General features: G+C 49.7%; 2 protein-coding genes across 8 annotated transcripts in view; one reads left to right on the forward strand and one right to left on the reverse strand.

Annotated features, from left to right (window-relative positions):
• Window positions 1-9,591, forward strand: part of SMG7 (SMG7 nonsense mediated mRNA decay factor) — a 51,142-nt gene extending 41,551 nt beyond the window's left edge. For 4 of the 7 annotated variants that reach the window (XM_067001780.1, XM_067001777.1, XM_067001781.1 and 1 more), the window contains 7 exons: window positions 206-571; window positions 2,115-2,264; window positions 4,427-4,507; window positions 5,090-5,249; window positions 6,551-6,721; window positions 6,824-6,972; window positions 7,475-9,591. In XM_067001780.1, coding sequence (XP_066857881.1) covers window positions 206-571; window positions 2,115-2,264; window positions 4,427-4,507; window positions 5,090-5,249; window positions 6,551-6,721; window positions 6,824-6,972; window positions 7,475-7,588 — 1,191 coding nt within the window. In that variant the 3' untranslated portion in view covers window positions 7,589-9,591. The remainder of the gene's footprint in view (window positions 1-205; window positions 572-2,114; window positions 2,265-4,426; window positions 4,508-5,089; window positions 5,250-6,550; window positions 6,722-6,823; window positions 6,973-7,474) is intronic. The other 3 variants (XM_067001778.1, XM_067001783.1, XM_067001784.1) reach the window with 3 other exon arrangements.
• A 1,291-nt stretch (window positions 9,592-10,882) lies between these two features.
• NCF2 (neutrophil cytosolic factor 2) lies at window positions 10,883-23,142 on the reverse strand. Its single transcript, XM_067001794.1, has 15 exons — window positions 20,810-23,142; window positions 20,373-20,455; window positions 19,979-20,087; window positions 19,662-19,796; window positions 19,190-19,297; window positions 18,448-18,507; window positions 17,337-17,380; window positions 16,976-17,117; window positions 16,331-16,393; window positions 15,747-15,825; window positions 14,379-14,422; window positions 13,661-13,803; window positions 13,478-13,589; window positions 13,177-13,336; window positions 10,883-11,124 (listed from the first exon to the last, which is right to left on the reverse strand). Exons 1-15 carry the CDS (start codon window positions 20,981-20,983, stop codon window positions 11,027-11,029), a joined length of 1,554 nt encoding a protein of 517 aa, XP_066857895.1. The 5' UTR covers window positions 20,984-23,142; the 3' UTR covers window positions 10,883-11,026.
• Window positions 23,143-24,149: the final 1,007 nt, after the last annotated feature.

The raw sequence follows: 24,149 nt of genomic DNA on the forward strand, positions 1-24,149 counted from the left end.
TGGAGTAAGGATTGTGCTCGGCTGTTGGCTTGGAGCTTGATGAGGCTATACGCCTACTGAGACTGAATTTTGGTGAATAATATAGCAGATGAGAATGTTTGCAGAATATCTGCTATGAGTCAGCTAGAATGACAGCTTGAAGTTAGAAAGCCAGTTGACATTAATTGTTCCTACCTGCTGACGAAAGCATGCATCTCTGCCTCAGTATCCACAGACAGACTCGTCAAAGCAGCTCTGGAACCCGCCACAAGTCCAAGGTTCACTGGGGAAGATCATGCCTGTAAAGCAGTCCTATTACCTGCAGGCCCAGGACCCTCTAAAATTGTTTGAACAGTCATTACAGCCTCCTGTGATGCAACAGCAACCTCTGGAGAAAAAAATGAAGCCTTTCCCAATGGAGCCATATAACCAGAACCCCTCAGAAGTCAAGGTGCCAGAATATTACTGGGACTCTTCCTACGGCATGGCCGACAACAGGGTGATGGCACAGCAGTCCAACATGGACCGCAGGGGGAAACGGCAAGGAGTCTTCCGCCCAGAGCAGGATGCTGTCTCCAGGATGAACTTTGAGGTAAAGATCCACGTAACAAGTGGTGAAAACTAGCGAGGCTCTGATATAGCTGACAGCTCAGGCAGTTTGCCCAGTTTAGGAATGCCCCCTAGTCCCAAGTGGATCAGTGAGAACATTTACAAGGGAGCTGGGTGTTGGTAAACGGGATCCCAGCATACAGTACTGGATTTGCTGCTTCAGTGGACTGTGGAGGGGGATCAGGCTCTTGAAGATCTGTTTTCAAGTAGGTGTAAGTCACGCTCGATGTAGATACGATGCTGGTCTCTGCACTGCATCTGCTGGGCCAAGACACATGGCAGCTGACAGGGAAAATACTTGTCTGGCAACTGAAGAAAACCATGAACGCCATCTAAATAATTGTAATTGAATGCTTACCCTTTAGATAAACTCTTACCTCCCACAGAGTATCTTGTGTGTGTTGAATAGGTGAGGCTGCAAGAGCCAAACTGGGATAGAAACTGAGGATATTAGGAGCAACCCCATTTTTGATTTTTTTTTTTCCTCCTGCAAATCCCACCACGTAGCAAGAGCACTGAACTCTGTCCCTTAGCTCTTGGTTGCACTAATGGAATACTTTGCTTCTGTTTGCTTCTGTGCAGTTCTGCTTCATGCTGCAGTTTATAAAAAGCCTGCAATCTTTGTTATGTATCAAGTCCTGGATTGTCTGGAAGTGCTTCTGGTGATGTTTATAAGGAAACTTAAACAGAGGCCTTTTTAAACCTTTGGTCAGATATGCCTCTGTAAATGCACTCAGGATTTTTCAAAAGGTCAGCTGAGATCACTTAGCTTCTCCTTTGGGGAGAAAAGACAGACAATATTCAGGAGACTGCCTCTCCTCTGATGTCAGGCTGTGATTTTTAGATGGAGACTGGGCCAAAGCCTTGTTCTCATCCCTAAATCAGAAACTGCCTTGGTGCAAGCACAGTGCAGCACAAACAGAGGCTGTGCCAGCGATGCTTGTATTTTAAGCATCCCTCACAAAATTCAAGATGTAGCACTTAATAGTTTATTTTTTCCTGTAGCTTTGTGTGGTAGCCATTAGCAGTGGCAGCGTCTCACGGGGTTTAAATTCTGCAAATAGAGGAGGGAAGATGCAAATGTAACTTCAGCTGAAACTTGAATTACAGCTGTAGAATAATTAATTTAAGATCTTCCTTGTCAGGAAAAGTCATGTTCATTGTCCTCTAATGTGAAAGCGGGTTCAGTATTTGTCCGTGATGCTGTGGGAAGCACATGCTGCATTGTTTGCAATTAGTTGCCCATCATTTTGGCTGCACCACTTACCAGGAGGGTGCAGGGCCTCTCCCACTACACCTGAGGCCGTGGGGCTGGTTTTGTTTTTTGCTCAGCGTTTTTCTGTGTGCTTCCACCCACTTCTGTTGCACTGTTCTCATCTCGCCCTTGTGCATGCTGCGCTCCTCGCCACAGCCTGCCGTTCTCCTGTTGGTTTCTCTCTCCTGCTTTGGTTTAGTCTCTCCCCACTTGGCTCTTGCTCTTCCCTTTCTGCCTTCTGTTGTCTCACTGTGCTCATTTCTGTCACTAGGACCCCAAGAGCTCCCCTTTGCTTCCTCCGGACCTGTTAAAGAGTCTGGCTGCCTTGGAGGAGGAGGAAGAGCTGATTTTCTCTAATCCTCCTGATCTTTACCCAGCTCTGCTGGGGCCTCTCGCCTCTCTTCCTGGACGAAGCCTCTTTGTATGTATTTGACTTAATACTGCTGCTTCTCACTCAAACTGGCATCTCTTTCTTCTGTGAAATTATAAGAAATGGGAAATTTCTTTCTCTTCCCCATCCCTCCTCTGCACTTCCCCTCCTGCCGCTGAGCCAGTCTCCGTGCAAGAGCTCAGCCCAAGGCCCCTGGCTCTGGAGAGCTGGGGAGGTGCCGTAGCATCCCACATAGCTCTCGGTCCACGGCCAGACCTGCCAGTTTGTTCAGAAAGCAGAATAACTGTGGGGTGTTTTTGTAAGCACAGTTCACAGGAGGGACATTGGTGCACCCTTTAAGACACTTGCTCTTCCCCAGTTGTATGGGCGTGGTAATAGGGGCAAGGGTGTGCACAGTGAAAGGGAAGGGAAGTCATCAGAACAAGTGCCTTTGGTACTACTGCATGTAAGAAACGCGTAAAGGCAGGGGGAAACTACCCTAGTAAATGCAGAAGAGATTGCAAAAGAGCCAGATGGTTTTAGAAGAAACCTGCAAGCGACTGGCTAAATAATCACTGACTCCTAGAGAAATGCAGGGAGTTTGACAGCCTGAGAGATTTCTGTCTGCATTTCTGGGTTCCCAGCTTGCTAGCTGGAGGGCCTGTGAGCTGCTGAAGTTGTCACTTAGCTCTAAAAACACAGTGCGCTTCTCGTGGCTACAGGCACGCTCAGTAAATACTCATATTTCAGAGTCGTGGCTGTAACAGGGAGGAGTATTTTGTGACTCTGTTTGGAATCCCTGGTTAATAAATCTATTCCTCTGTTAATTTGCATGTCGTCTGAGGAGCCAGTAGCAAAGCAGGCACCCATTGCTGTCTTCTTCCATACCTTTGCTAAGGAACTAACAGCTGCTGCTTCAGCAGCTTCCTTTGAAGCTCCTGCAGTTGCTGTCTGCTGACAGATGGACGGAAATACTCCTCTGTGCAGGCTGTGTGGATGTGCCGAGTACAAATTTTGTCTGCTTTTTACAACGTGCTTTCAAAGTAATGAGTTGTCAGTTTGAAAATCTAACAAGCTAGGAGCTGCTTGCCAAGAAAATGGGGCTGTTTGTCTCAGGCTTACAGGATAAAAGCAAAGTTATTCCAGATATTAAGACCACGTTAGAGAGGGGCTTTTCTTATTATTTGAACAATAAATTTTAAAATACCTGACGTGCTGAGCTGGTTTGGGGGCAAGAGGGTTTTTATTTGGAACAAGACTACAGATGTAATTTTGGATCTCACACAGCTTTACTCGTGACTTCACTAATTCTGTGAATTTTTGATCCTGATCCTAAGGTCACGGGCGTTCAATTATCTAGCAGCCAGGCTTTACAGTTTTGCTGTCATTTGTCTCAGTGATAGCTAATTCTGTGTCTTCCCTAAATAGGCTTGGTTCATATAATTATATTTCATATCAGTATTTTTCATTGCTTAATCATAATAACTGAAAACGAAAACTGAGAAATACTAGGCTGCAGATAATAGCTGTATGGGAGGAGGTGTAGATGATGGGAAAGGTCATGGAAAAGGCCATAATATTTCAACATGGAACCCATGGGAGTTTTAGAACCTCTGCTGCAAACACTTTTCTTCTTCTTTAGTCATTTATAATGAAAATGAGAGAGAAATAAATGAAACTTTCTGTTTGACCCAATTAGACAGTAAGACGAGCTGTGATTTTTCCGAGTGTCTATACAGCAGGAGTACTCGAAACTAACAAACAATCCGTCAATGAATAGCAACGTGCAAGGGTTTCGTCAGGTATGACTTGACTGAGCACTCTGCTCACTGGAAAGGATCCTGTCTCATTTGTGCAAGGTTTTATACATCCACAGGGTTGGTGTGTTTGCCAGGAACATCCCCTCTAGACGTATCAGACCATGGAAGCAGCCAGAGGCGCTTGAGAACTGGGAAACTGTGCTGTCAGTGGGGTTTGCCTGGGATTCTCAGCTGTCGTAATTGTTGATTTTTAGTTATTAATTAAAATTAATAGGGAAACTTTCGATTTTCTGCATTTGTTAGTTTGTTCCCCCCTGCCCTCCACGGTGCTGAGGTCAAAAATGCAAGAAAGGTTTTAAACAAAAATACCTGGGCAGTTTTTTGTAGCTTACTTTGCTCCTGCTCGCTGCACTGAAAACCAACTGCTTGTTTTCCTTTTCTGGTTTTTCAAAGAAGTCCCTGCTGGAAAAACCGTCAGAATTGATGTCTCAGTCGTCATCTTTCCTGTCTCTCAGTGGCTTTTCTCTTAATCAGGTATGTGATGGCCAAAGCTGGCAGCATTTTGCTGTTCAGACTTACTGTTTAGCTGGATAGTGACAGAAGTATGGGCACATCCTTTAGAGCAAACTTGAAAGGAGATCCACAGGCCTAATTTCAGTCTGTATTAGCAAGGTTATTTTTTGCCTTTTACCATTGTTGAAAATCAGTTGTCTTCCCAAATTCGCCCCAGCTGTCGTTCTGCAGAGGTACTGTTGAGTCTTGTTGAGTTCCTGGGATGTTTGCTTTCAGTGGGATCGTAGAGTTGAGTGAAAAGGTGCATCCCCACGTTTTGTGGTGTGGGAGTATTTTTATTCCTGACCAGCAGAATACCCATTCTCTTCCAAGGAGCAGAGCAGGGTCTCTTGACCAGAAACTAAAAAATTTTATGAAGGCTTTGCAGTTCAGCCAGGAGAAATTGGCCCTGCTTCAGGATCTGATGGACTTGGTTAAATAAAGTGTTCAGGGAAGATTCTGAGGAGTGAAAAAGGAGTTACGAAAGTGTTTTGATTTGTAATAATTTCCTTTGTATGTTCTCATTGTTTCAAATAAATCCTGTACTCAAACTTTTTATTCCAGGAAAGATATCCAAATAACAGCATGTTTAATGAGGTGTATGGGAAAAACATGAATACCAGCACAAAAACAGAAGTCACCCCTTCAGTTGCCCATCAGGAGACTTCACTATATTCTCTCTTTGAAGGGACTCCGTGGTCTCCATCCCTTCCAGCCAGCTCAGGTAATCCTGGTACAATTTTTCTTGTGTGTATTTTAAGAGGATTGGAGTTAATTCTGAGCCTATTGCAAGTTAAATGTAACTGGAAATTAAAAAAAATCTTCTTTACAATGTCTGAAGGTTTCTGTGTTCCTTTATATATAATCCTTGGAAATGCGATGGGATTCTGTTGCTAATATAGGGTAAGAACCTAGATTTTTAGTTGAAGTAGTTGAGCAGGATAAAAGTTGTAGGAAGTGTTAAATCCTGAAATCTCCTTAACTTAAATTCGTGACAGGCATTTGAGAGTAGGACTTCATGCATTTTAAAAATTATTGTACTTCTAATGTTGCTTCTTTGGAAGAACCGGGAAGATTTGGATTTTATAAAGCAGATAGGTGAAAGAGAAATTACATGATTGAAGAGTGAGGAGGAAAGTATGACATTATTTTTTTAAAGTGTAAAGCAGCCTACAAAGCAAACCAGCTTTTTCTTTAACAATTTTCTTGAGGGCATAAAACACATTAGAGTTATGTCATGACTTTACCATCACAAAAAATCCACACAAGTGTGAGGGGAGGGAAGGAACGTAAAAAGAGGACTTTAAATAACTTAGCCATTGGAGATGTTCTTTGGTTGTATCAAGACTTTTGCAGCCAACCAGAAGGAACTGTTGATGAAATGGAGGGAGCTGCAAAGTGCTTTTATTCTAGCAGGATTTATGACACTACATGGGTTTTAGCTTTCACTTCACCTCCTCATCCGAGAATACATCCTGGCACCCTGCTCTTCTTTGTTCTCTTCAGGCATCGTGCTCTCCTGCTCACAGAGAGACACTTCCATGCCTGCGCTCCTGCTTTGCTCAGTATTCAGTTCTGGTCTGAATTGCTTTAAGACTCAAAGAAGTGTAAAACATTTGAATTGAAGTTGTAAACTTGCAAACTCCTTGGTCTAAAGTTATTCTTTATTAGCTTGTAAAGCTTGGAGATAGGTGGTTTTTTTTGTTTGTTTGTTTGAGAGAAGTTATTCAAGAAACATGGGGAAAACTCACTGTTGGTTAGCCAGCCCTCTTGAGGTTTCCTGGATTTTTGCTTTCTGGTAGGCATGTATGTGCACTTAAACACAGTCATTGTATTATTGTATATGTGCAAACATTTTCGCTCAGAATTTAGGAATTTACTCGTGTAATGGAGGGAATAAAAACTGACCTTCAGTACTGGAGAAAACTGGGTGATGGCAGAAATTGCAGCAGCACTATGAAATTCAAAATCAGGAGGCTCCTGCTGTTTCTCTTCACCTTTTCCCTCTTGCCTTGTAATCACTAGATCATTCGACACCAGCCAGCCAGTCTCCTCACTCCTCCAACCCCAGCAGCTTGCCAAGCTCCCCTCCAACCCATAACCACAATTCTGTTCCCTTCTCCAACTTCGGACCTATTGGGACTCCAGACAACAGAGACAGGAGAATCGCAGACCGCTGGAAAACAGATAAGCCAGGCAAGTGCTGTGTTCCAGGCCTGGATGAAGCCAGCTGTTGACATTTGTTTTTGCAATGGTTTTGCTAGATTCCTCCGAATTTGTCTCTTTTCCCCATTTTAGCAATGGGAGGGTTTGGTCTGGACTATCTCCCAGCAACATCGTCATCCTCAGAGAGCAGCTGGCACCAGCCCAGCACTCCCAGTGGCACCTGGGCAGCCCAAGGCCCTGCCATAGAGGACTCCTCAGCTGTGCTCATGGAGAGTCTGAAGGTATAGTTAACTATAAAGCTTATGACTATAAAGCTGTGCTTGGGAACAGGCACTTGCCTAAGGGGCCAGAGTCTGGTGGCTGTAGGCAGCTCACGCTGCTGTTCCAGCGGGGGTTCAGGGTCAGAAACCTTGGAGGCTTTTCCTGCAGACTTGCTTACGTAGGCAATGTGGGAGGTATGACCAGTTCTGGAAGATGTCACGGTTTTTCATTTCTTGCTGTTCTAGAATATTTTGTGGAACAAGACGAGGCTGGCAGAACTGGAAGAAATTATAACATTTGCTTTGACTGGTGTAAAGTTAGTAATTGTGAATGTGGGATATATTTATATGGCAATGAGGATTCTGGTGGGGAGGGTAAGCTGCTTCAAGGGGAGCTGCCTTTGAAGTCTGACTTTCATGATAAGACAGGTATGAAGTGATGAAGGGAAGAGGGGAAAATATAGTATAGTCTCCTCATCTGTAAGAAAACAAGGAGGTGCTAGTGTTGACTGTTTGCTTTTAGTCCATCTGGTCCAGTTCCATGATGCACCCGGGACCCTCAGCCCTGGAGCAGCTGTTAATGCAGCAGAAGCAGAAACAGCAACGTGGACAAGGCACCATGAACCCGCCGCATTGAGAACGAGGTGGCAACCCTTGCAAACAAAGGCTCCATAAACCATGGCATGTTGGGTTTGCAGGACTGGCCCACACAGTCCTGTGCAGGTGGCAGCCCTCTCTTCTGTTCCTCGCTGTCAGGAGGGCGTAAGTGCTCCACCAACCCACTGAGTGTGCACAAAACGTCTGCAGTGCAAGAAAACAACATCAGGAACTCTCCCATCCCTGGGCCCTCTGAAGGGAGAGAGGAACTGCTGTTTGTCTCACTCAGTAACCCGATATCACCGCCTCTCACCTTCTCCATCGTGCATGTCCCCAGCCACATGGGAAGTAAAAGCTGAGAACGAAGGGCAGATGGGAGAAGCCAATGAGAACTTCTCAATCCTTTTCCTCTCTTTGGGGAGATAAAATAGGAATCCATTAATGATTGCTTCGCTGACTGAGAATGTAGTTGAAATTACTCCTAAACATCTTTATGACTATCTCAGTAGTAAGATCACACTGAATTCTTCCGTACGGAGACATGCTTTGTAGTCAGTGTAGAGCAACGGAAGCCCCAGCTGCTGCTCCGGTCAGAGGAGGTTGGTGGCAAGGTGGGCTTTATCTCCTGGGCTAGTGAAGGAGTTTCATGAAGGAGAATCTGGCACTTGACACCACTTCCTTTCACTCAAAGGCTTTTGGCAAGCCTGTGGGTGGGTTAGAGACTCCGGCATGAAATGCCCTCCTCTCAGTAGGTGTTTGAGCTATTATCAGTGACGTGGGGCATTGCAGCACCCTGCTGGACAAGCAAGTTAACTGCTATGGGGTTTTAAATTAATGTTTGATTCCTGTACATTTTACTGTAGCATAGTGGCTAGCCCCACAAAGGGCAGGCTAGTCTGTGCATTCACAGCCTGACTCATTTTAATAGGTAGGTAGAAAGCTTTCAATGTTTTTTTTTCTTTTCCCCATCCTCCCATTTTCGCTGGATGCTAGTAGTTTTATTGCCAATGTGCAACATCTTGCAGAAAGTAATCAGGGGTCCAGCAGGACTGGGTAAAGACGACAGTCAGCCTGGACAGTGTGGAGTGTACGAGCCCCCATAGGCACACACCAGCTCTGCAGAAACCCGTCCCCTGCCCTCCCAGCTGCAGCCCCCAGACTTTCAGTTCTAGAAAGAAATCTGAGGCACCGTGGACACACATGTGCAACCCACACGTGGAAGAAAGCATAGTGCTGTTCACATGTGACAAGGTGCAGAAGGGAAAGGAAAACGTTTTATTTGCTATTTATTAGGGGAAAGGAAGACTGGAAACTTCATTAAAGGAAAGGACAGCGTTTTTGTTAGGTTTCCCAGGGAAGTTACGGAAACAATCTCAACGTCCATTTGCTGTGTTTAGCAGTAAGGGGTTGTGTGATGGTTCAGGATCTCTGAGCTGGAAGTCAGCTGCAGAGCAAAGCACATGCAGGAGCCTAAGTGACACTGGAGTCTGGGCAGCCCCGACAGAGTATAAAAAGGGAAGATGGAGACCCAATACCCATCCGAGGGTATGAGCAGCTCCCCCACGTTCTCCACGTTAGCAACATCACTGTTCTTTGTTGCATTTTGAAGATGTATTTCCTTTAACAAGTCCAAAAAGTGAAGTTCCCACCCAGTGCTAATACGAACCAAACCCCTCTGTACCTATCCCCTGCCCTCCCCATTTGTGTATTGAGCTGTGCGCCCCGGCAGCTGCGACATTCCAGTGTTTGAACTGTCACTGACTCTTGCACCCTAAACGAGCTAACCAGGTTCACCATCTCACTCCCGGCCGTGCCAGGGTCCCAGCCGCACCGCTCCACTTGTGCATGAGAATCCGGTGTCAGGAACGTGTCTGACTCTTGGCTGGGACTCCTCCTGCCTTCCGGAGCCCAGGGGAGCGAGGGAAGGGGCCCCCAACAGAAACTGGTTTGTGTCGTAAGCTTTTTTTGTGTTTTTTGTCTGTCTGTGCAAGAACTGCAGCTGCTGAAATCAGCTTTGCCTTTAATTAAACCATGTTCTCTCCATCCAGGTCTGTGTGTAGCATTTATTTCCTGTGTAACTCAGCAGGCTTTCAAAAATGCATTTCTCTGGAGAAGTCAGAAGAAGGTTTGGAGTTGATTTTTTTTTTTTTTTTTTTTCCTGAAAGAGAACTAAATAAATCACAAATTCTGGCTTGGGCTCAGTGCAGATAATTGGATTGTGGTTTTGTGCTGCCTGTGTACGATGTGTTTTCATGTACTGAATCAAAAATCTGGGCTGGGAGTAGCTTACAAAGCTGTGTCACTTGCAGGCTGGATTACCTGAACCTGGTAGAGCACAGGCAGCAGGAGCCGGAGGACACAGATCCTTCTGCTGTTGACCTGCCTGTGAATCAGGATGGCACTTGCACTTGTTGGCTGTTTACAGCCAGTTTCTAAACAGCATGCTTCCAGATGTGCCAAAGGCAGGTTAAGAAAGCTGTAGAGCGGCTCCATTTTTGAGAGGTCAGGTGTTTGTTTCATCCATGCTACTCTCCAGAATAAGTTCCTTTTAAAATTAATTATGAGATGAAAGTCAATGGGAGGGTGGGGTTGTACAGAACCTGGGCGATAGGATGAGAACCGGGGAAACCTCCCTGAAGCAGAAGGCTTGCGGTGTTGCAGAGGGCTAGCTGTGCCTAGAGCTCTCATGTTACGAGGACGGGGCAGCATAGGTATTTTTAAAATGCCAGAAGGACCAGCTGCCAGCAGCCAGGGAAGGTTAAATATGGTGAAAGCAGAGCCATGGCACCCGATGGCAGAGGGGCGACAAACCTGTTTAAATTGGATATGGAAGAAGTTATAGAAGTTACAGTTATGCGGACTTCTGTGTAGGGAGCAACTTTACTACCAGGTGACCTGTTGAGATCTGCGGCAGTGTCATCTTAAATTACTGTCTCTTGTGACTGCTGAGAAAAAGCTCTCAGAAACGACCCCTAGAGCTGAAAATGTGTATGTGTGGTGGCTGAAGTGGGTTGTCAGTGGAGCAGGGTGAGGCTGTGCAGTGGCTTTTGATTAAGCTCTTGCAGTGAGCAATAATGTTTTAAGGAAGTAAATTCTGTTCACGTTCAGCCTTTCCTGGTCCGTAGCTTCCCAAGGAGCAGCTCCCCAGGTCAGCGGGCCTGTAAAAGCAACTGGCACCACCCTGCCATGGGTTTTCCCAGGCACTGATGTGGCAAAGGGCTGGTTGGTGGGGCAGAGCTGGGGCTGCCAAGTCTGCTGGTGAGCACAGCCTTAGCGCTGCATGTATCCCTAGCAGGAAGGTAACTACCCGTTTCAGACAGAGCAATGCAAAAGGTAAAACAAAAATAAAGCATTTAATATGTGTAGCAATAATATTTTCAGTCCATTTTCAGATGCAGTGATTAAGGTGGAAACTTAATTGCAACAGTTGATTTCTTAATTTTCCTTGGTGTCCAAGACTCCTTTAGCTCTTTAGAAATCAGATTTCTGGGTCTTTAGTGTTACAATCTTGAACGAAAGCAGATGGGAAGATGCCTATCTTCCCGTTGCACTGGCCTTCTAACCAGTCTTCATTCACTGGAAGATAAAATTTGCACAATTTTTGTCACCCTAGGGATGTGCAGGAGCATGATAATAACATACCTTTGTGTGCTATGGACAGGCCTGAGTTCACCATTTTAGGTGTCTGCAGATAAACAGCCCCGTGAGAGCCTGATAGAGAGGTGACTATGGAGACAGGGAGGAGGTCTGAGGAGGAAAGCTGAGCAAGCTCCTAAGCTAAGAATCACTAAGGTTGGAAGAGACCTCCAATATCATCTGGTCCAACCAGCACCCTATTACCAATGTCACCCACTCAACCACGTCCCTAAGCACCACGTCCAACCTCTCCTTAAACACCCCCAGGGACCGTGACGCCACCACCTCCCTGGGCAACCTGTCCCAGTGCCCTTCTGAGAAGAAATGTCTCCTCATTTCCAACTTGAACCTCCCTGGCACAACTTGAGGCCATTCCCTCTAGTCCTATCACTAGTTACCTGTGAGAAGACCCCCAGCTCCCCACACCTTCCTTTCAGGGAGTTGTAGAGAGAAATACACTGCTGAATAACGTGGGAAGAACAGATCAATATAGAGACTTTTTTTTTTTTTTTTAAGATATAGCAGCCAAGTTTCTGAAAAGATAAAATTATGTTCCTGGAAATGTTGCAAGTTTTCATGTTTTACAAAGAGTGACTTTAAGAAAGGGAACAGAAGAAAGTTCTGTTGAGAAACCATGCAATTTATGTAGGCAAATAAGCCTGTAAGTGTTAAAGGCTTTGTATCACTGCCTTTCCTCACTGTCTGACTGCTTTCATATAAATTACAACCATAATAAAGGCTGTAGTGGTTTTATTTGCTGAACGTCCAATTTTTAATCTATCATCAGCAGCAGGCAGGGATGGCAAAGGCAGTAGAGGATGCTTTCTGAGGTGGTATTTCTGCTAAGAATTTGAGAATTGGGGTCTTAAAGCCAGATGTGGGCTCAGAAACTGCCTTGAATAACAGCAGAAACAAGATGAGAGTGCAGAAGTGATTAGAGACCTGGGACTGCCCCCTTCAAGACAGGAAGTAAAGCATAGTTTCACCTGCTGTTCCACGTTCATCTCAAACAACAAACAAAAAGATTCTGCTACCCCAGGGTGATTAAAGCTGGGAGCTCTGAAAACTCTTGCTGTCAGGAACCCAACGAGGAAAAAACAACTTTTTAATGGGAAATAGTATAGCTCAGTGATGACTTCCCCCTCTGCACGACACTACTTCATCAGTGTTGTAACATGCAAAACTTCATCTGTGCAACTGGAGGAGGAACTAGCGTACAGCTGCCTAACCCTGCTACACAAATTAGTGGTAGTGCTGCATGTAGCAAGGTACTGTAATTTTGTCGTGGTGTTTTTTTTTTTCTCTCCTCATTTAAAACCATTTCTGCTGTCATGGCTTTATTCAGAGGCTCAGGGGAGGAAGAAACAGTTGCCCTGTGCAAGCAGCTCTCTCTGTAGCTAATTTTTCACCCAAACCGGGCTCAGCTGCAGCCTTTGCTGCAGCACAGCCAGCTTGCCCTCCCTGCGTGGCTGTTGGGCACAAGTGAGAGGATCAAAGTCAAAAATGTGGACTAATGTGGACTAGCTCTTGTTGAGATTCCTGGCCTGTATTTAAACATCAGTTCTCATGCAATCACTAAAGAAGACTGAGGCTGACTTAGGAATGCAAGCAGCCTGTTTTCTATCTGCAGGTGGCAAACTGTAATTTGCAGGAGAAGCAGCCTCCTCTCGATGCAGGCTGCCTGAGCCAGGCTGCTGCTCCTCAGATCCCAAGTATGAAACAGTTTGCTTCAGAGAAGTGGAGATTTTGGGGCAAGAGATCAAAGTCCCTAATGAAGCTTTTAGGTTGCCCTGAGGAGCTGGCTAAAGTGCTGCTGGCACCTGTCCTCTGTGTTACCAGGTACCTGAGGGATTTGGGCCTGACTGGCAGGTGCTGGGAGCCTACAGCTTAACAGGAGCTGCTGCAGGTGCTTGGCATCTCAGAGTCAGGCCCATGCCCTCACCACAGCTGGAAGGTCCCTCCCTTCCCCTGTCACAACAGGAGCGTAGTTACCTTTGGATAAAACAAGTATCACATCTCCTGCCTGAAACTCCAGGTCTTCGGGCTGCGTGGCTTCGTAATTGTACTGCGCTACCACTTGGGTTGGTCCCATCTCCTCCGGCGTTGCCTTCTGTGGCTCCTCTGGTTCGCTGTCTGGTAAAAATCCCTCTCCCTAAGGCAGGAAATAAGCTGGTAAAGACACTTCTTGGCTTTTCTCTTTTTGTCCCAGAATAAGACAGACAAGCTCTGCTTAGTTTTCAGCCCCAGTCCCTGCCAGCAGAAGAGGCGGCTGCCACCACCAGCTGTCACTGACCTCTGTGATGTCGCACCACACCGTCAGGCAGTTGTCCTTGCTGTGGCTCCAAGCTGCCTCCAGGTTCCCCGTGCTCAGGGTCACCAGCTCCTCGCTGCCCACAGGCTTGTACCTGGGCACGCAGAGGACGTGGTAAGGGTGGGAGACACAAAAACACAGCCCCTGCAGCGGGCAGCGCCTCACCTCAGCTGCGTGTGCTCGGGCTGGAGCTCCAGTTTCTTGCAAATGAGGTTCAGGAGCTCCTTGTAGGAGAGGCCTGGCTGGACTTGCATCGCAACTGTGTATTTGTAATGCACCTTGAGAATGCAAGGTGCTGGTTTGGTTTCCTGCAGGTGGAAAATGGCGGTGTCAGAGGCTTCCCCCCCGGGGCTGTGCCTGCTTCCAGCTCAGGGGCTTGCTGTGGGCAGGAAGAGGGACTGGGACACAGAAACTGCTGTCACCTCAGTAAAGGCTGAGCTGTGTGCCATCAGCTGTCTGGGAGCCATCCCTGTTACCATTGGCAGCCTTTAATACTTCTGGGCTAGGCCACCAAAGCTATGTAGCACATGTGGCTGGCTGGCTGCCCCGGGCTTGGCCCAGGAGAGAGCACAGTAGTGCACGAGGCATCCAGTGACCATGCGTGGCTTCCTAGGTGTCCAAATTCAAGGTGTGCCCACTCCCTTCCCCTCTGTTCTTGTTTTCAGTTGGGATTGTTGCTTCTGGAGGAGGCATCCCAGGCCCTGATATCCTGCTAGCCCCTGCGTTACGCTTTGGAGAAGCTCCTGAGTGACAAAAAGCTGAAGCACTCCCAGGACTATGGTGCTTGCAAAGCATTCCAGCACCTCTCAACGTGCAATAGGTGCTGGTTTGTAGTGTGGACCCTGGCTCTGCCTTCCCGTGATGCCCACCACACACGTCTTACCGTTGCAGCTTCTCTTGGCTGCGTTGTAGTAACAGGAACGTAGTCTGAGGAAGAAGAAAACAGTGGCTCAGCATGTGGAACAGGGTAAGCGTTACTGCTCTGGGCATAAATATGTTCCCAGTATTTCTGTAGCCCTTCTCTTCGACACCCATCATTATCTGCAGCGACACCAACCAACCCTGGAGCCAGCTGTGGTCACTCAAATGGAAGTGGCACTAGCAGTGGTGGGATCCTTCCATGGGGTTTAGCAGTAACCACCAAGAAGAGGTTTGGGCTCTGCCTTCCCTGCCTTGATTCAGGTCTGTGCTGTCCTTGCTTTCCCCCTGTGGAGCCTGTCCTGCGTTGCTGGGGTAGGAGCTTTAGGGCTGGGATGTTACTCCTGGGTGGCCTTCTTTAAAATACAAATGCGTTTGCAAGCACAAATAATGATGTATCTTGTGCTCCGACAGCTGAATAACCTCCAATGCTGGACTTTGCGGACAAAGTGAGAGCTGGCCTGTGCTGTAACATATGCCTCTCCCAGCTGGCTCTCTCTGGTGCTGGGAATTTGCAAAGATGATGCAAATCCCAGCGCTGACAGCGACCTGGTGCTGGTGGTCAGTTGTTGGGGGCTGGGGTGGGCTGCTCTGGGGTGAAAGAGAAGCCCTGTTCCCTGCAGCAAGAGCCTGTGTTCGGGCTGCAGTCTTGTGTCCTGCTTGCCCTCCCTGCCTGGGGATGGGGCCCTGGAGGTAGCTAGCTGGGTTTGGAGTGGGACCCCAGTGCTGCCTGAGCTCATTTATGTGGCTGGGAGGAGGGAATTGATTTTTGAGGTGCTGGGCATCAGTTTCACAGCATCTTCGCTGCCTGGTTGTGCTTGGGGCAGTTTGGTGTCTCTGATGCTGCCACCCCCGCCCCAGGTGCTGCAGCCCCAGCCTGGGATGTGGGTGCTGAGCAGCATCAGCCAGAAGTCCCCAGGGCACTGGCAGTGCCTCCAAAACTAGCTCAGCACTCTGATAATCCCAGGCGCCCTGCTTTAAGGAGAAGCCCGTAATGATCTTCTTGCTCTAGGACTTGCACAAGCTGGGTCACTTGCCCTGTTCCTATCCCCAGGCCCTTTTTTCCATTAGCTGCTGTGCTAATTAGGAGCACAGAGGGGCTTACGCGCTCTGGTTTGCTCCATCCTCAGCACTGCAGTTGCAGCGTTGTCTCCTGCCTTAATGCTTCCCCATCCTTGGTGGCAAAGGGGGCCAGAGGATCTGGAGAACAGAAGGAGCTGGCCCCCAGCCCTGGTCTTGACAGATGGCACAGGCTGTGAGGACACAGCACCAAGGAGGCTGTCCCCAGGTTTGTCCCCAAGGTCCTCCCACCCCTTTCCCTCCCCACACTGACCTGGTGCTGGCCGACGGGCCTTTGCTGGAGCAATGGAGCTGGGAGGCTCAGGAATCTCGGGTTCAGGAGGGATTTCGTCCTGTGCCAGGTGGGAAGAGGACAGTGCTGTCACTAGGAGCCCTCCTGAGGGAGCGGGCACAGCCCCGGGGCGCTCCTGTCTTGGGGACCCCCTCCAGCCCACCTAGCCAGGGGTTTGGGGCTGAGCTCTGCCATGCTGCCCATCGTTTTGGGGTGGAACCAGGCAGTTCTAGCCTCAGTGAGAGTAACCGCCTTACCTTGTAGGAGGCAGTGTGTGCACAGCACGTCCCTGGCTATTTTCCCACGGTCTCTTTGGGGTTTTGAGTTGGGCAGGGTGAATTTGGTACCCCTTGATCTCCCCAGGGTTACCAGCTACCACCTGGGGGCCATCAGCACAGCATCTGTCTGGAGTTTTGCAGGCTTCTTTGCTTGTGTCAAGATGACCTTGAGCCAGAAGCTCCACAGTGTTACAAGAGGGAAGGAATTACAGTTTTGAGTCTTGCTAGAGTAAGTGCTGGGTGATCTGTTTCTCCCCCCAGGACACCAGCTCCTCCTGGGCTCCTTACCTGGATGTGCAGCTTGTTCTGGAGCTCCACAGGCTCGAGGTAGTTGCAGGGGACGATCCCTTTCTGCAGGGGTACAGAGACAAGGGAGGTTTGCTTGGTGGGAAGGAACCTGCTGCTGGAGGAAGCGACTGAGTTTGTCCCAGCCCTGAACATGGGAGAATCCCTGGGACTTGAAGTTTAGTTGCTGCAGGCTGGACGGGTTTCACTGAATCCTTGTGGGAGTATGTGAATGGCTTTGGATCATCTGGAGATGGTTACTTCCATCATCCAGGGAACTGAAGGTAAGAGAACATTTGCTGCGTGTGGTATCTGAGGAGACAGGCAGCTTGAGCGACCCAGCTCCGCGTTGATTCCTGTCAGCCGTGTGGGAGGAGCAGTGTGCCTCGGTCCCCTGCCTGGCAGGAATGCTGGGAGCAGGACACGAGGAGCTGGGCTTAAAGCTCCCTGAGCCTGTCAGGTCTCCCGGGGGCAGGGGTGGCCTCTGTCAGGCCCAGAGACGTCTGCCCTCAAACCTGAAGGGGGGACGCAGGGAGCTGGGTCAGAAACTCAGGGGTGACTGCAAGGCTTTGCTCTGTTAATCCCCCGCAGAGCCTCCTGGTGCCAGCCCCATCATCCACCCCCTCGTGCCCAGCCTGCCCCTGGTACCTTCCCGTTGAACATCACTGTGGCCCAGTTGTCCTTCTCTTTCTTCAGGACAAAGACGATGTTTCCTGGCAGGACCTGCAGCTCCTCAGTGGTCTCGGGGATGAACTCGTACAGGACACGGTGCGGCTGCCCTTCGAGGGCCCTAGGTTTGGAAGCTGTGTCAGAAGGGGCAGTGGTACCGCCGTTTTACTTCATAGAGGACCTAAACTCTGCTTTCTTGTTTCTCTGGTCCGTTCTCCTTCCCCCCTGTTAGTTCTGGGTGCTGGCTGGGCACTCAGCTGTGGTGGCGCGGGATGGGAGCGGACCTGGCTGCGCGTGTTAGCAACGCTGCTAACGTTTCCTCACCTTTCCTCCAACTTACTTGAGGATTTCTGGTGTCTTGGGCCTGGGTGGAGGACCAGAGGCCTGTGAACAAAAAGAAAGTTGTCTGTAATCTGGCAGATTCTGGTTAGTCTGCAGAAATGGCCTGCAGTCTCCTCCTATTCCTGTTATCATGCCTACGTGGGTCCTTCCTCCCCACACTCATGTTGGGTTGGTCGGTTTGCTCCTTCAGAGAAGCAGTTTCCAAATCTTCCCCCTCGTGATTTCCAGAGGTGTCATCCTGGTTTTTTGTGATCTTAGCTTCACGTACTCACAGAGGGTTGGGATCGTGAGTTAGAGATCAGCTGGCTCAAACAGTGAGTTGTGCTGCTGTGTATCATCCTGTGACTATAAAACACCCAGCTGCTGTCGCAGGGCTTTACAGTCCCTCCTGCCTATGTAACATAAGGTCTCTGGTGGATGTTATGAACTCTCTGAAGAAGCTACTTTTGTACTGAAATAGTACGGAAGGTCTGGCTCCTGGAGCAAGGACCTCTGTTGCATTGAAAACAGTGTATTTTGTCTCACATAACAGCACTGTAGGTCTGCAGTGGTTGTGCTTCCCCGTATCCTCTCAAAAGACCCTTGGAAACACTCTCTGGTGACTTAAAAAATGGAAAATTGTTGTTACTTCATCAGGAAAGCATCAAGGCAGATGTGCAGAGCTGACAGACCCAGAAAGGAAGACAAGGAACAAAACCAGAACTGCTCTTGCTCCTCTGGTGTTTTGAGCTTAGACAGAGCAACCCTGAGGAGGCTTGCGGGGCAGGTTTGTGACCTCCCTGTGGTCCCTGCTGAAATCAGTCATCCCACGGTGGGGGCAGAGGACGTGTGACCAGGCCACTACTTCTCCATTCAGGGAGCCAGCGTAACCACAGACGTGGGTGGGTTTGGGCTGCACCTTCTGATGAAGAAGAGAGCAGCTGAGACGTGGGGGCAGCTTCCACCTCATCCTCCCCGAGCAGTAGCAGGAAGTTCATGGTGGTCTTCGCTCGCTGGAGCCCTGGGCGAGGTGTGGGATGGCCATTGCCATCCCCTTGTACGCTCAAAGCTACCCACACCACACGGGCTGCGGTGCTGAGGGCGCCATGAGTGGGTGGCTGGAGCCTTACCTGCGGTTGAAGTGGAGCAAATCCGGAAAAATCGTCCTTGTCCACCACGGATGCCACCACCTACAGCCAAAGGAAGACACGCAGTGACTTGGTGCCTGTAGCTGCTCTTAGACCTCCCATCTCCGATACCCACCCTCCTCTGCTGTTGTCCAAGCCAAATTCTGTGGGTGTGGATGCTCCAGGTTTGCTTTCTGCAGCAGCGCTGGCGCCAGGACCTGAGCTGTTCTGCCTTGCCAGGACCTGAGCCCAAGGGTGCATCCCACTGCTTGGATTTTGCTCATTAGTGCAAGAGAAGTCCTGTTGGATTGTCTGAACTGAAAAAACTGCTTCAGTGTGAGCAGGGGAAGAACTGGAGGTCACTTGTGGTTGTCAGAGTTTAAATAGCTTCATTTCCACCCCCCACACCCCGGTACCCCAAACAAAATTTTGGCCCAGGTTGAAGCTCCAGTGGGAGCTTCCCATCTCACTGCTGAGTGACTGTCCCTCATCTCTCACTAAGGAAACTGAAAATAGGCCGTGCTGAGCTGCACAGATAAAAGTGTATTTCTGCAGAGCTTAACTCTTCTGTTCCCGCAGAGTGCTGGTGCCTGCAGGCGTCCATCCCCAGGGTGCAGACTGGCTCCCTGGCCCAGTGCCTCGCCAGGCATCAGCTCAGCGCCTGGTGGCTCTGAGGCAGCGGGCGCTCAGCAGATCTCTTCAGCCCACAGCCTTGGCTTGAATAAAGAAGATGCTTCTTTCTTACCATGGCTTTTCCCAGGTAGTCCTTCTTCTCCAGCTGAGCCACTTGCTTTTCATTTGGTCGAAACAGCTTCCCCGGGGGAATTGCCACCAGCTCATAGAGCTTCTGCTTCTGTAGCATAGAGAAGTCGCAGTGCTCTTCAGAGGTGCGATCAGGGACTGTCACGTTGCCACCTTCCTTCCTTCTATCTCTGTGGCGAAGGTCTCGCTCCGTAAAGTCAAACCATCACCTTGCCAATCTCACCCAAGCCCTTCTAGGATCTCTTCAGCCCCATCTTACCATCACAGTGCCTGAAAGCTCTTCCCACCATTCCCCCTCCTTGCGACACCCATGTCTTGTGTAGCCATCCACAGTTTTCTCCTGCACAGCTAAAGCTGTAGCTAAAAGGTGTTCTCTCTGCTCCTTGGACTTTCTCTCCCCTTCCTGTTGGACCACCACGAGCAAGCACCACACTGTAAGGCCTGCTCCTCCTTACCAGGATAGCTTCCATCGCCCTGTCAATCTTGTTGTGCTGGGGCTCGCTCTTCATGCACGCTGCCAGCGTCAGGTGCTCCTCAGCTTTCTTCCAGTCCTCCATCGTGGCATACACCAGTGCGATGTTGTAAAGTATCTGCCACAGGGATGGGAGCAAGAAGTCAACTCTTAGAGGCACTGGTAGCACCTAGGTTCCCCATCCCTGTGCCAGCGTGCTTGTTTTTTGGCAAGGCAGGGTGTTTTTCCCCTGATTTTTATTTTTTTATTTTTTTTTTTTTTCCCGTGAACAGGCTAAATATACCGGTCAGGCTTTCTCACCTCACAAGCAAAGAGCCTGTACCGCAGCCCCAGGATCTTGTAGTCGATGAGCTGGTTGCCTCGCAGCTGGGCCAGCGCCTCCTTAAAATCCTTGACGGCCATTTCGTGGCTGTGGAGTAGAGGACAAGGTAATGCCAGAGGGCTTCTCCACCTCGTACACCACCTGGGCCCTCATGAGTCTTTAATTAAACTTGACCGAGTTTGGTTGGGTCTCTCCCATGGCCTCGTGGTGTCTTCAGACACCCCAAGGTGAAGTTCCCTGCCTCCTGGAGCTGTTTCACCTCGAGGAGCTGTGGTTTAGCCCCTGCTCCACCAACCTGCCCACAGCTGCTTTCAGCCAAAGGCTGGCGTCACTGCAGGGGGCAAAACCAAAGCATTAAAAACATCCACTTACTTCTGCCTCCTGTAAAAGACGGTTCCTCGCTGGAAATAGGCCACAGCCAGGTGCTTGTCACAGCTGATGCTCTGGGTGAATGCCTGCAAAACGAGGGGTAAGAAGGGAAGGTCTTTAAGGAAAACTGAAGCTGTAGAGTGGCTCTGCCTGTCCTGTCTGCTTTAGTCGACTGGCCTAAGCTGGGCTCTGTGGGCAAAGCCTCCCTGCAGCACCGGGGGGTAGAGCCTGCACCAGGCTCCTTGTTCTTGGAGCTGGAAGCATCTGGCACCAGGCACTCGGGTCTGCGGTCGCCTCCGGGAGGGAGAGTGCTGTCAGAAAGCTCCGTGCCTCAGCTGCTGCCTCCATCCATGACTCACTGAGTAAACCAGCTCAGCGAGAACAGAGAACAGCCTGGGGCTGTCACAGCTCCATCCCAGCCCTCCCACCGCAGCGCTCACCTCCTCTGCCTCAGCCAGCTTCCCCAGGACGAGGTGGATGCAGCCGATGTTGTAGCAGATTTTGGCTGGGGGGCTCTGGACGGCTGTGAAGGCATCCAGGGCTGCCCTCCACTCCTTCCCGTCTGCGGCGCACACCCCCTCTTGCCACAGCCGGATCGTCTCGACCAGAGACATGGTGCGGTGGGAGCAGGATGCGGGGTACCCGGCCACGCTGGGGGACTCGCCCTGCAGTGCCCGTCTTCCTCGCTCGGCCTCTCCCTGCTCCCTTTTAGCTGTGCTTCTGCCTTTCCGCAGCCCGTGTCGCAAACCTGCCAGGAAGTGGCCTCACTGGTATCAGTGCAACACGGCCCGAGATGGGGAAGTGGAAGAGAGGCTGCCCCCGCCGCAGCGGGTTTCCACGCAGAGCTCAGCATGCGTCCTGCTGAGCCCTCCGGGGGCTCCACCTCGGGGGCTGCATCAAAAGCCCTGCTTGGTGGCAGCTGGGTGCCCCGTCAGGTTGGGCTCACAAAGCTGCGGGGTGAGCACACCTTGTGGTCACCCCAGTGACACTTCTGTCTGGGCGTTCCGTGGGCTGTGCAGCACAGCCTGGCCCCGGAGTGTTGCTGGATGGAGAGGGGACACTCAGCACGTGACAGTCCCAGGGTGAGTGCAGGGCTCTGACCTCCTGGCCCAGAAGCCTGGGGTTGAGTGCTGTCATGCAGCTCCTAATCCTGGTGCTTTGCCTCTGCCTCATCTTGTGGTGATGTGACGCGCATTTCATAAGAAAATGAAACACGTCAGCAAGACTTTGCCCTCATGTGTTTACTCAGACTTCCCCAACAAACTAGATAATGCCGACAACAGGAGGGAGATTGCGGAGGAGGCTTTTGCTCAACTTCTGCTCAGGGCTAGAAAGAACCCGAGCTGCTGAACAATGAGGCCTGGCTTTTAAGTGTGTGACAGAGCACATCCCTGAACCTTGGTTCTCCAGTTGCAAGCTGAGTGTCTCCTCAGCATCCCACCACACCCAGCCAGCTCCCATGGGCTTCTTAAAGCAACTGTGGGCAGCACAGAGCAGGCTCCATGACCTCCAAAAAAGCAGAGGGAAATGCAACCAGCCAATGCGGTGGGAGAGGGAGGGGAGTACCTGGTTTGGGAGCGTCAAAACGCTCCCAGAAGCCTTTTGTCCTTCCCGTGAGGAAGGCCTGCTCAGAAGCCGAGTACGTCTCATTTTGAGGAGCTATTTCAATGCTCAGGGGAAGCAAACCCACCCTCTCTTCTCCCCTCCAGGGTTTAGATAGCGGGAAGAGGATGCACTCTGTAGTTGAAGGTTTTGCATTCAATTACAGCACCCACCACTCTGGAGATCTGACTCTTTTCCTAGCCCAAACAAACACTTCTCTCACAATCCATTTTCCCTACTCTCGGCTCCATTTCCCCATACAATATTGTCCTCCTGCCATTGAGCTCCATGGGGCAGAGGCTGGCCCCAGCTAGGAGCAGACTTCCACGGTTTTGTTAAACCACTGTTGGCTCCTGCAAGGCTCTGACTCTCTCTCCCATCTCCTGTGGCTGGGAGATGCCATCTAGCAGGAAATGGTTCACCTTCTGGAGGAATAATTTTCTGCTGGTTTAGTTATCTGCCTCAGCGCACTGGCAGGTCAGGCTGATCCCAGAACCAGTGCAAGGGGGCTGGAGGAGGATGCAAGATCACCCAGGTGGCAAGTGCCATTTTCCCTCCTGTTTCACAGAAAGATGGGATCTGAAAGATGCGAGCACAGCAAATGCACGTAGCAGCTACTCCTCTTCTTGATTTTTTTTAGCATAACATACAAAGTCCGATGTCAAAACTGTGGTAAACACAACCTTTCTAGTAACAAAGTGTGTCTCTTGTTCCCCTTTCTTTTACCAACTCGATGTAGAAGAAGAAACTCATTTCTTGTCCAAGAGGAAGTGAATAACAGGGATGGTAACATATCAAAGCCCGGACTCAGCAGGGCTGCACCTCTCAGCAGCACAGGGGCAGCGGTTTCCCTCCTAACGTGCTCGGCTGTTGCAAAAGCAGGAAGGTGCTGTTACCACACGCTTCGGCCAAAGCTAAAAGCAGTAGTGAGACGCTCACAAAGAAGGCTCGGGAGCACAAAGCTTTCCTAGAGGAGCTCTCCAAATGCCATTCCCCTTGGAGTGGGACCCATTTGTATGTAGAGTATTTTTCAGTGAAGGTTTCCTTCTTGATGTAGGGATTCTTCTTCCCCGCCTTTCAGTTTTCCTCTTTTTCCATGGGTCCCCAGTGCCGCTGTGCAATGTACAACTTGCTGTCTCCTTCTCCTGACCCATGTGCCTCCATCTCCAGGTGTATATGGGCATAAATGGGTTTCTTCAAGCTGAGAGGTCCTCACTGCTGGCCTGGAAGATGCTTTCCTCCCCGCCAGGAGCCTGCCCATGCATCATGCTGCAGTTCTTCTCCAAACAGCTGTGGCCAAGGCAGCCCAGAGTCATCCGGGTAGGGTCCAGCTTCCAACGTTGCTTCATGAACCAACAAAGCTGATGGAGCATCTCCAGTATTGGGGAGTCCAAGCTTGCACTTCAGGCTCCACTTTGTCAGCAGGCAGTGGCAGTGCGTGCCCGAGGATCTGGGCTCTCACCTGGAAGCAGCCACACCAGACGGGAGCAAAGGGAGTGCTCCTTGGTAAGCGGTCTTCTCCCGTTTCAGTTACTAGCAGTTAACAGAAGAGGCTTTCCTGCAAATCTTGCACTCCTACCTCCACGGCAGTGCTTGTCAAGTCATCCTCTTAGCACGTCCCTGAAAATATAGGTGGAATAAGCACGCATATTATTAAAAATACTTCTAAATACTTCACCGGATACTTTGATGGGGAACCCAGGAAACGTTAAGATCACTCTTCTTGTTGCCTTTGTTTATCTAATGCCACCTAGAGGTAGCTGGCCTGCTTTGACACTGGTTGTTTTTGAAAGTAGTTTTTCCTCTCCTCTCCTCCCCGAATTTGGAGTAATTTGCAGAGAAACCAGTCTCCAGAGCTGAGTGACAGAGGGGTACCCACGCTGGCTCTTCTGCGAAAGAAGTGGAGGAGGAGGTGGGAGAGGAGGAAAACGTCTGAAGCTGCCTTCTTACCAACTCCTATGCAAACGTGGTGCATCAGGACACTGGTTTGAGTATTCCGAAGGTACTAGCTCTGGCTTTCCAAAGCGATGACTTGAGTAACAAACATAAGTTGTCCTTCAGACATCAGAGTGCTCACCGATAGCTTTCTCCGTATGCTTTGGGAGTTCAAAGTGAATACATATATAATTAGCAATGACACACACACTCATTCTGCCCACTGGACAAGCCCAGGACTTT

Source organism: Anser cygnoides, chromosome 8 (genome assembly GCF_040182565.1).
Source record: "Anser cygnoides isolate HZ-2024a breed goose chromosome 8, Taihu_goose_T2T_genome, whole genome shotgun sequence".
NCBI lineage: Eukaryota > Metazoa > Chordata > Aves > Anseriformes > Anatidae > Anser > Anser cygnoides.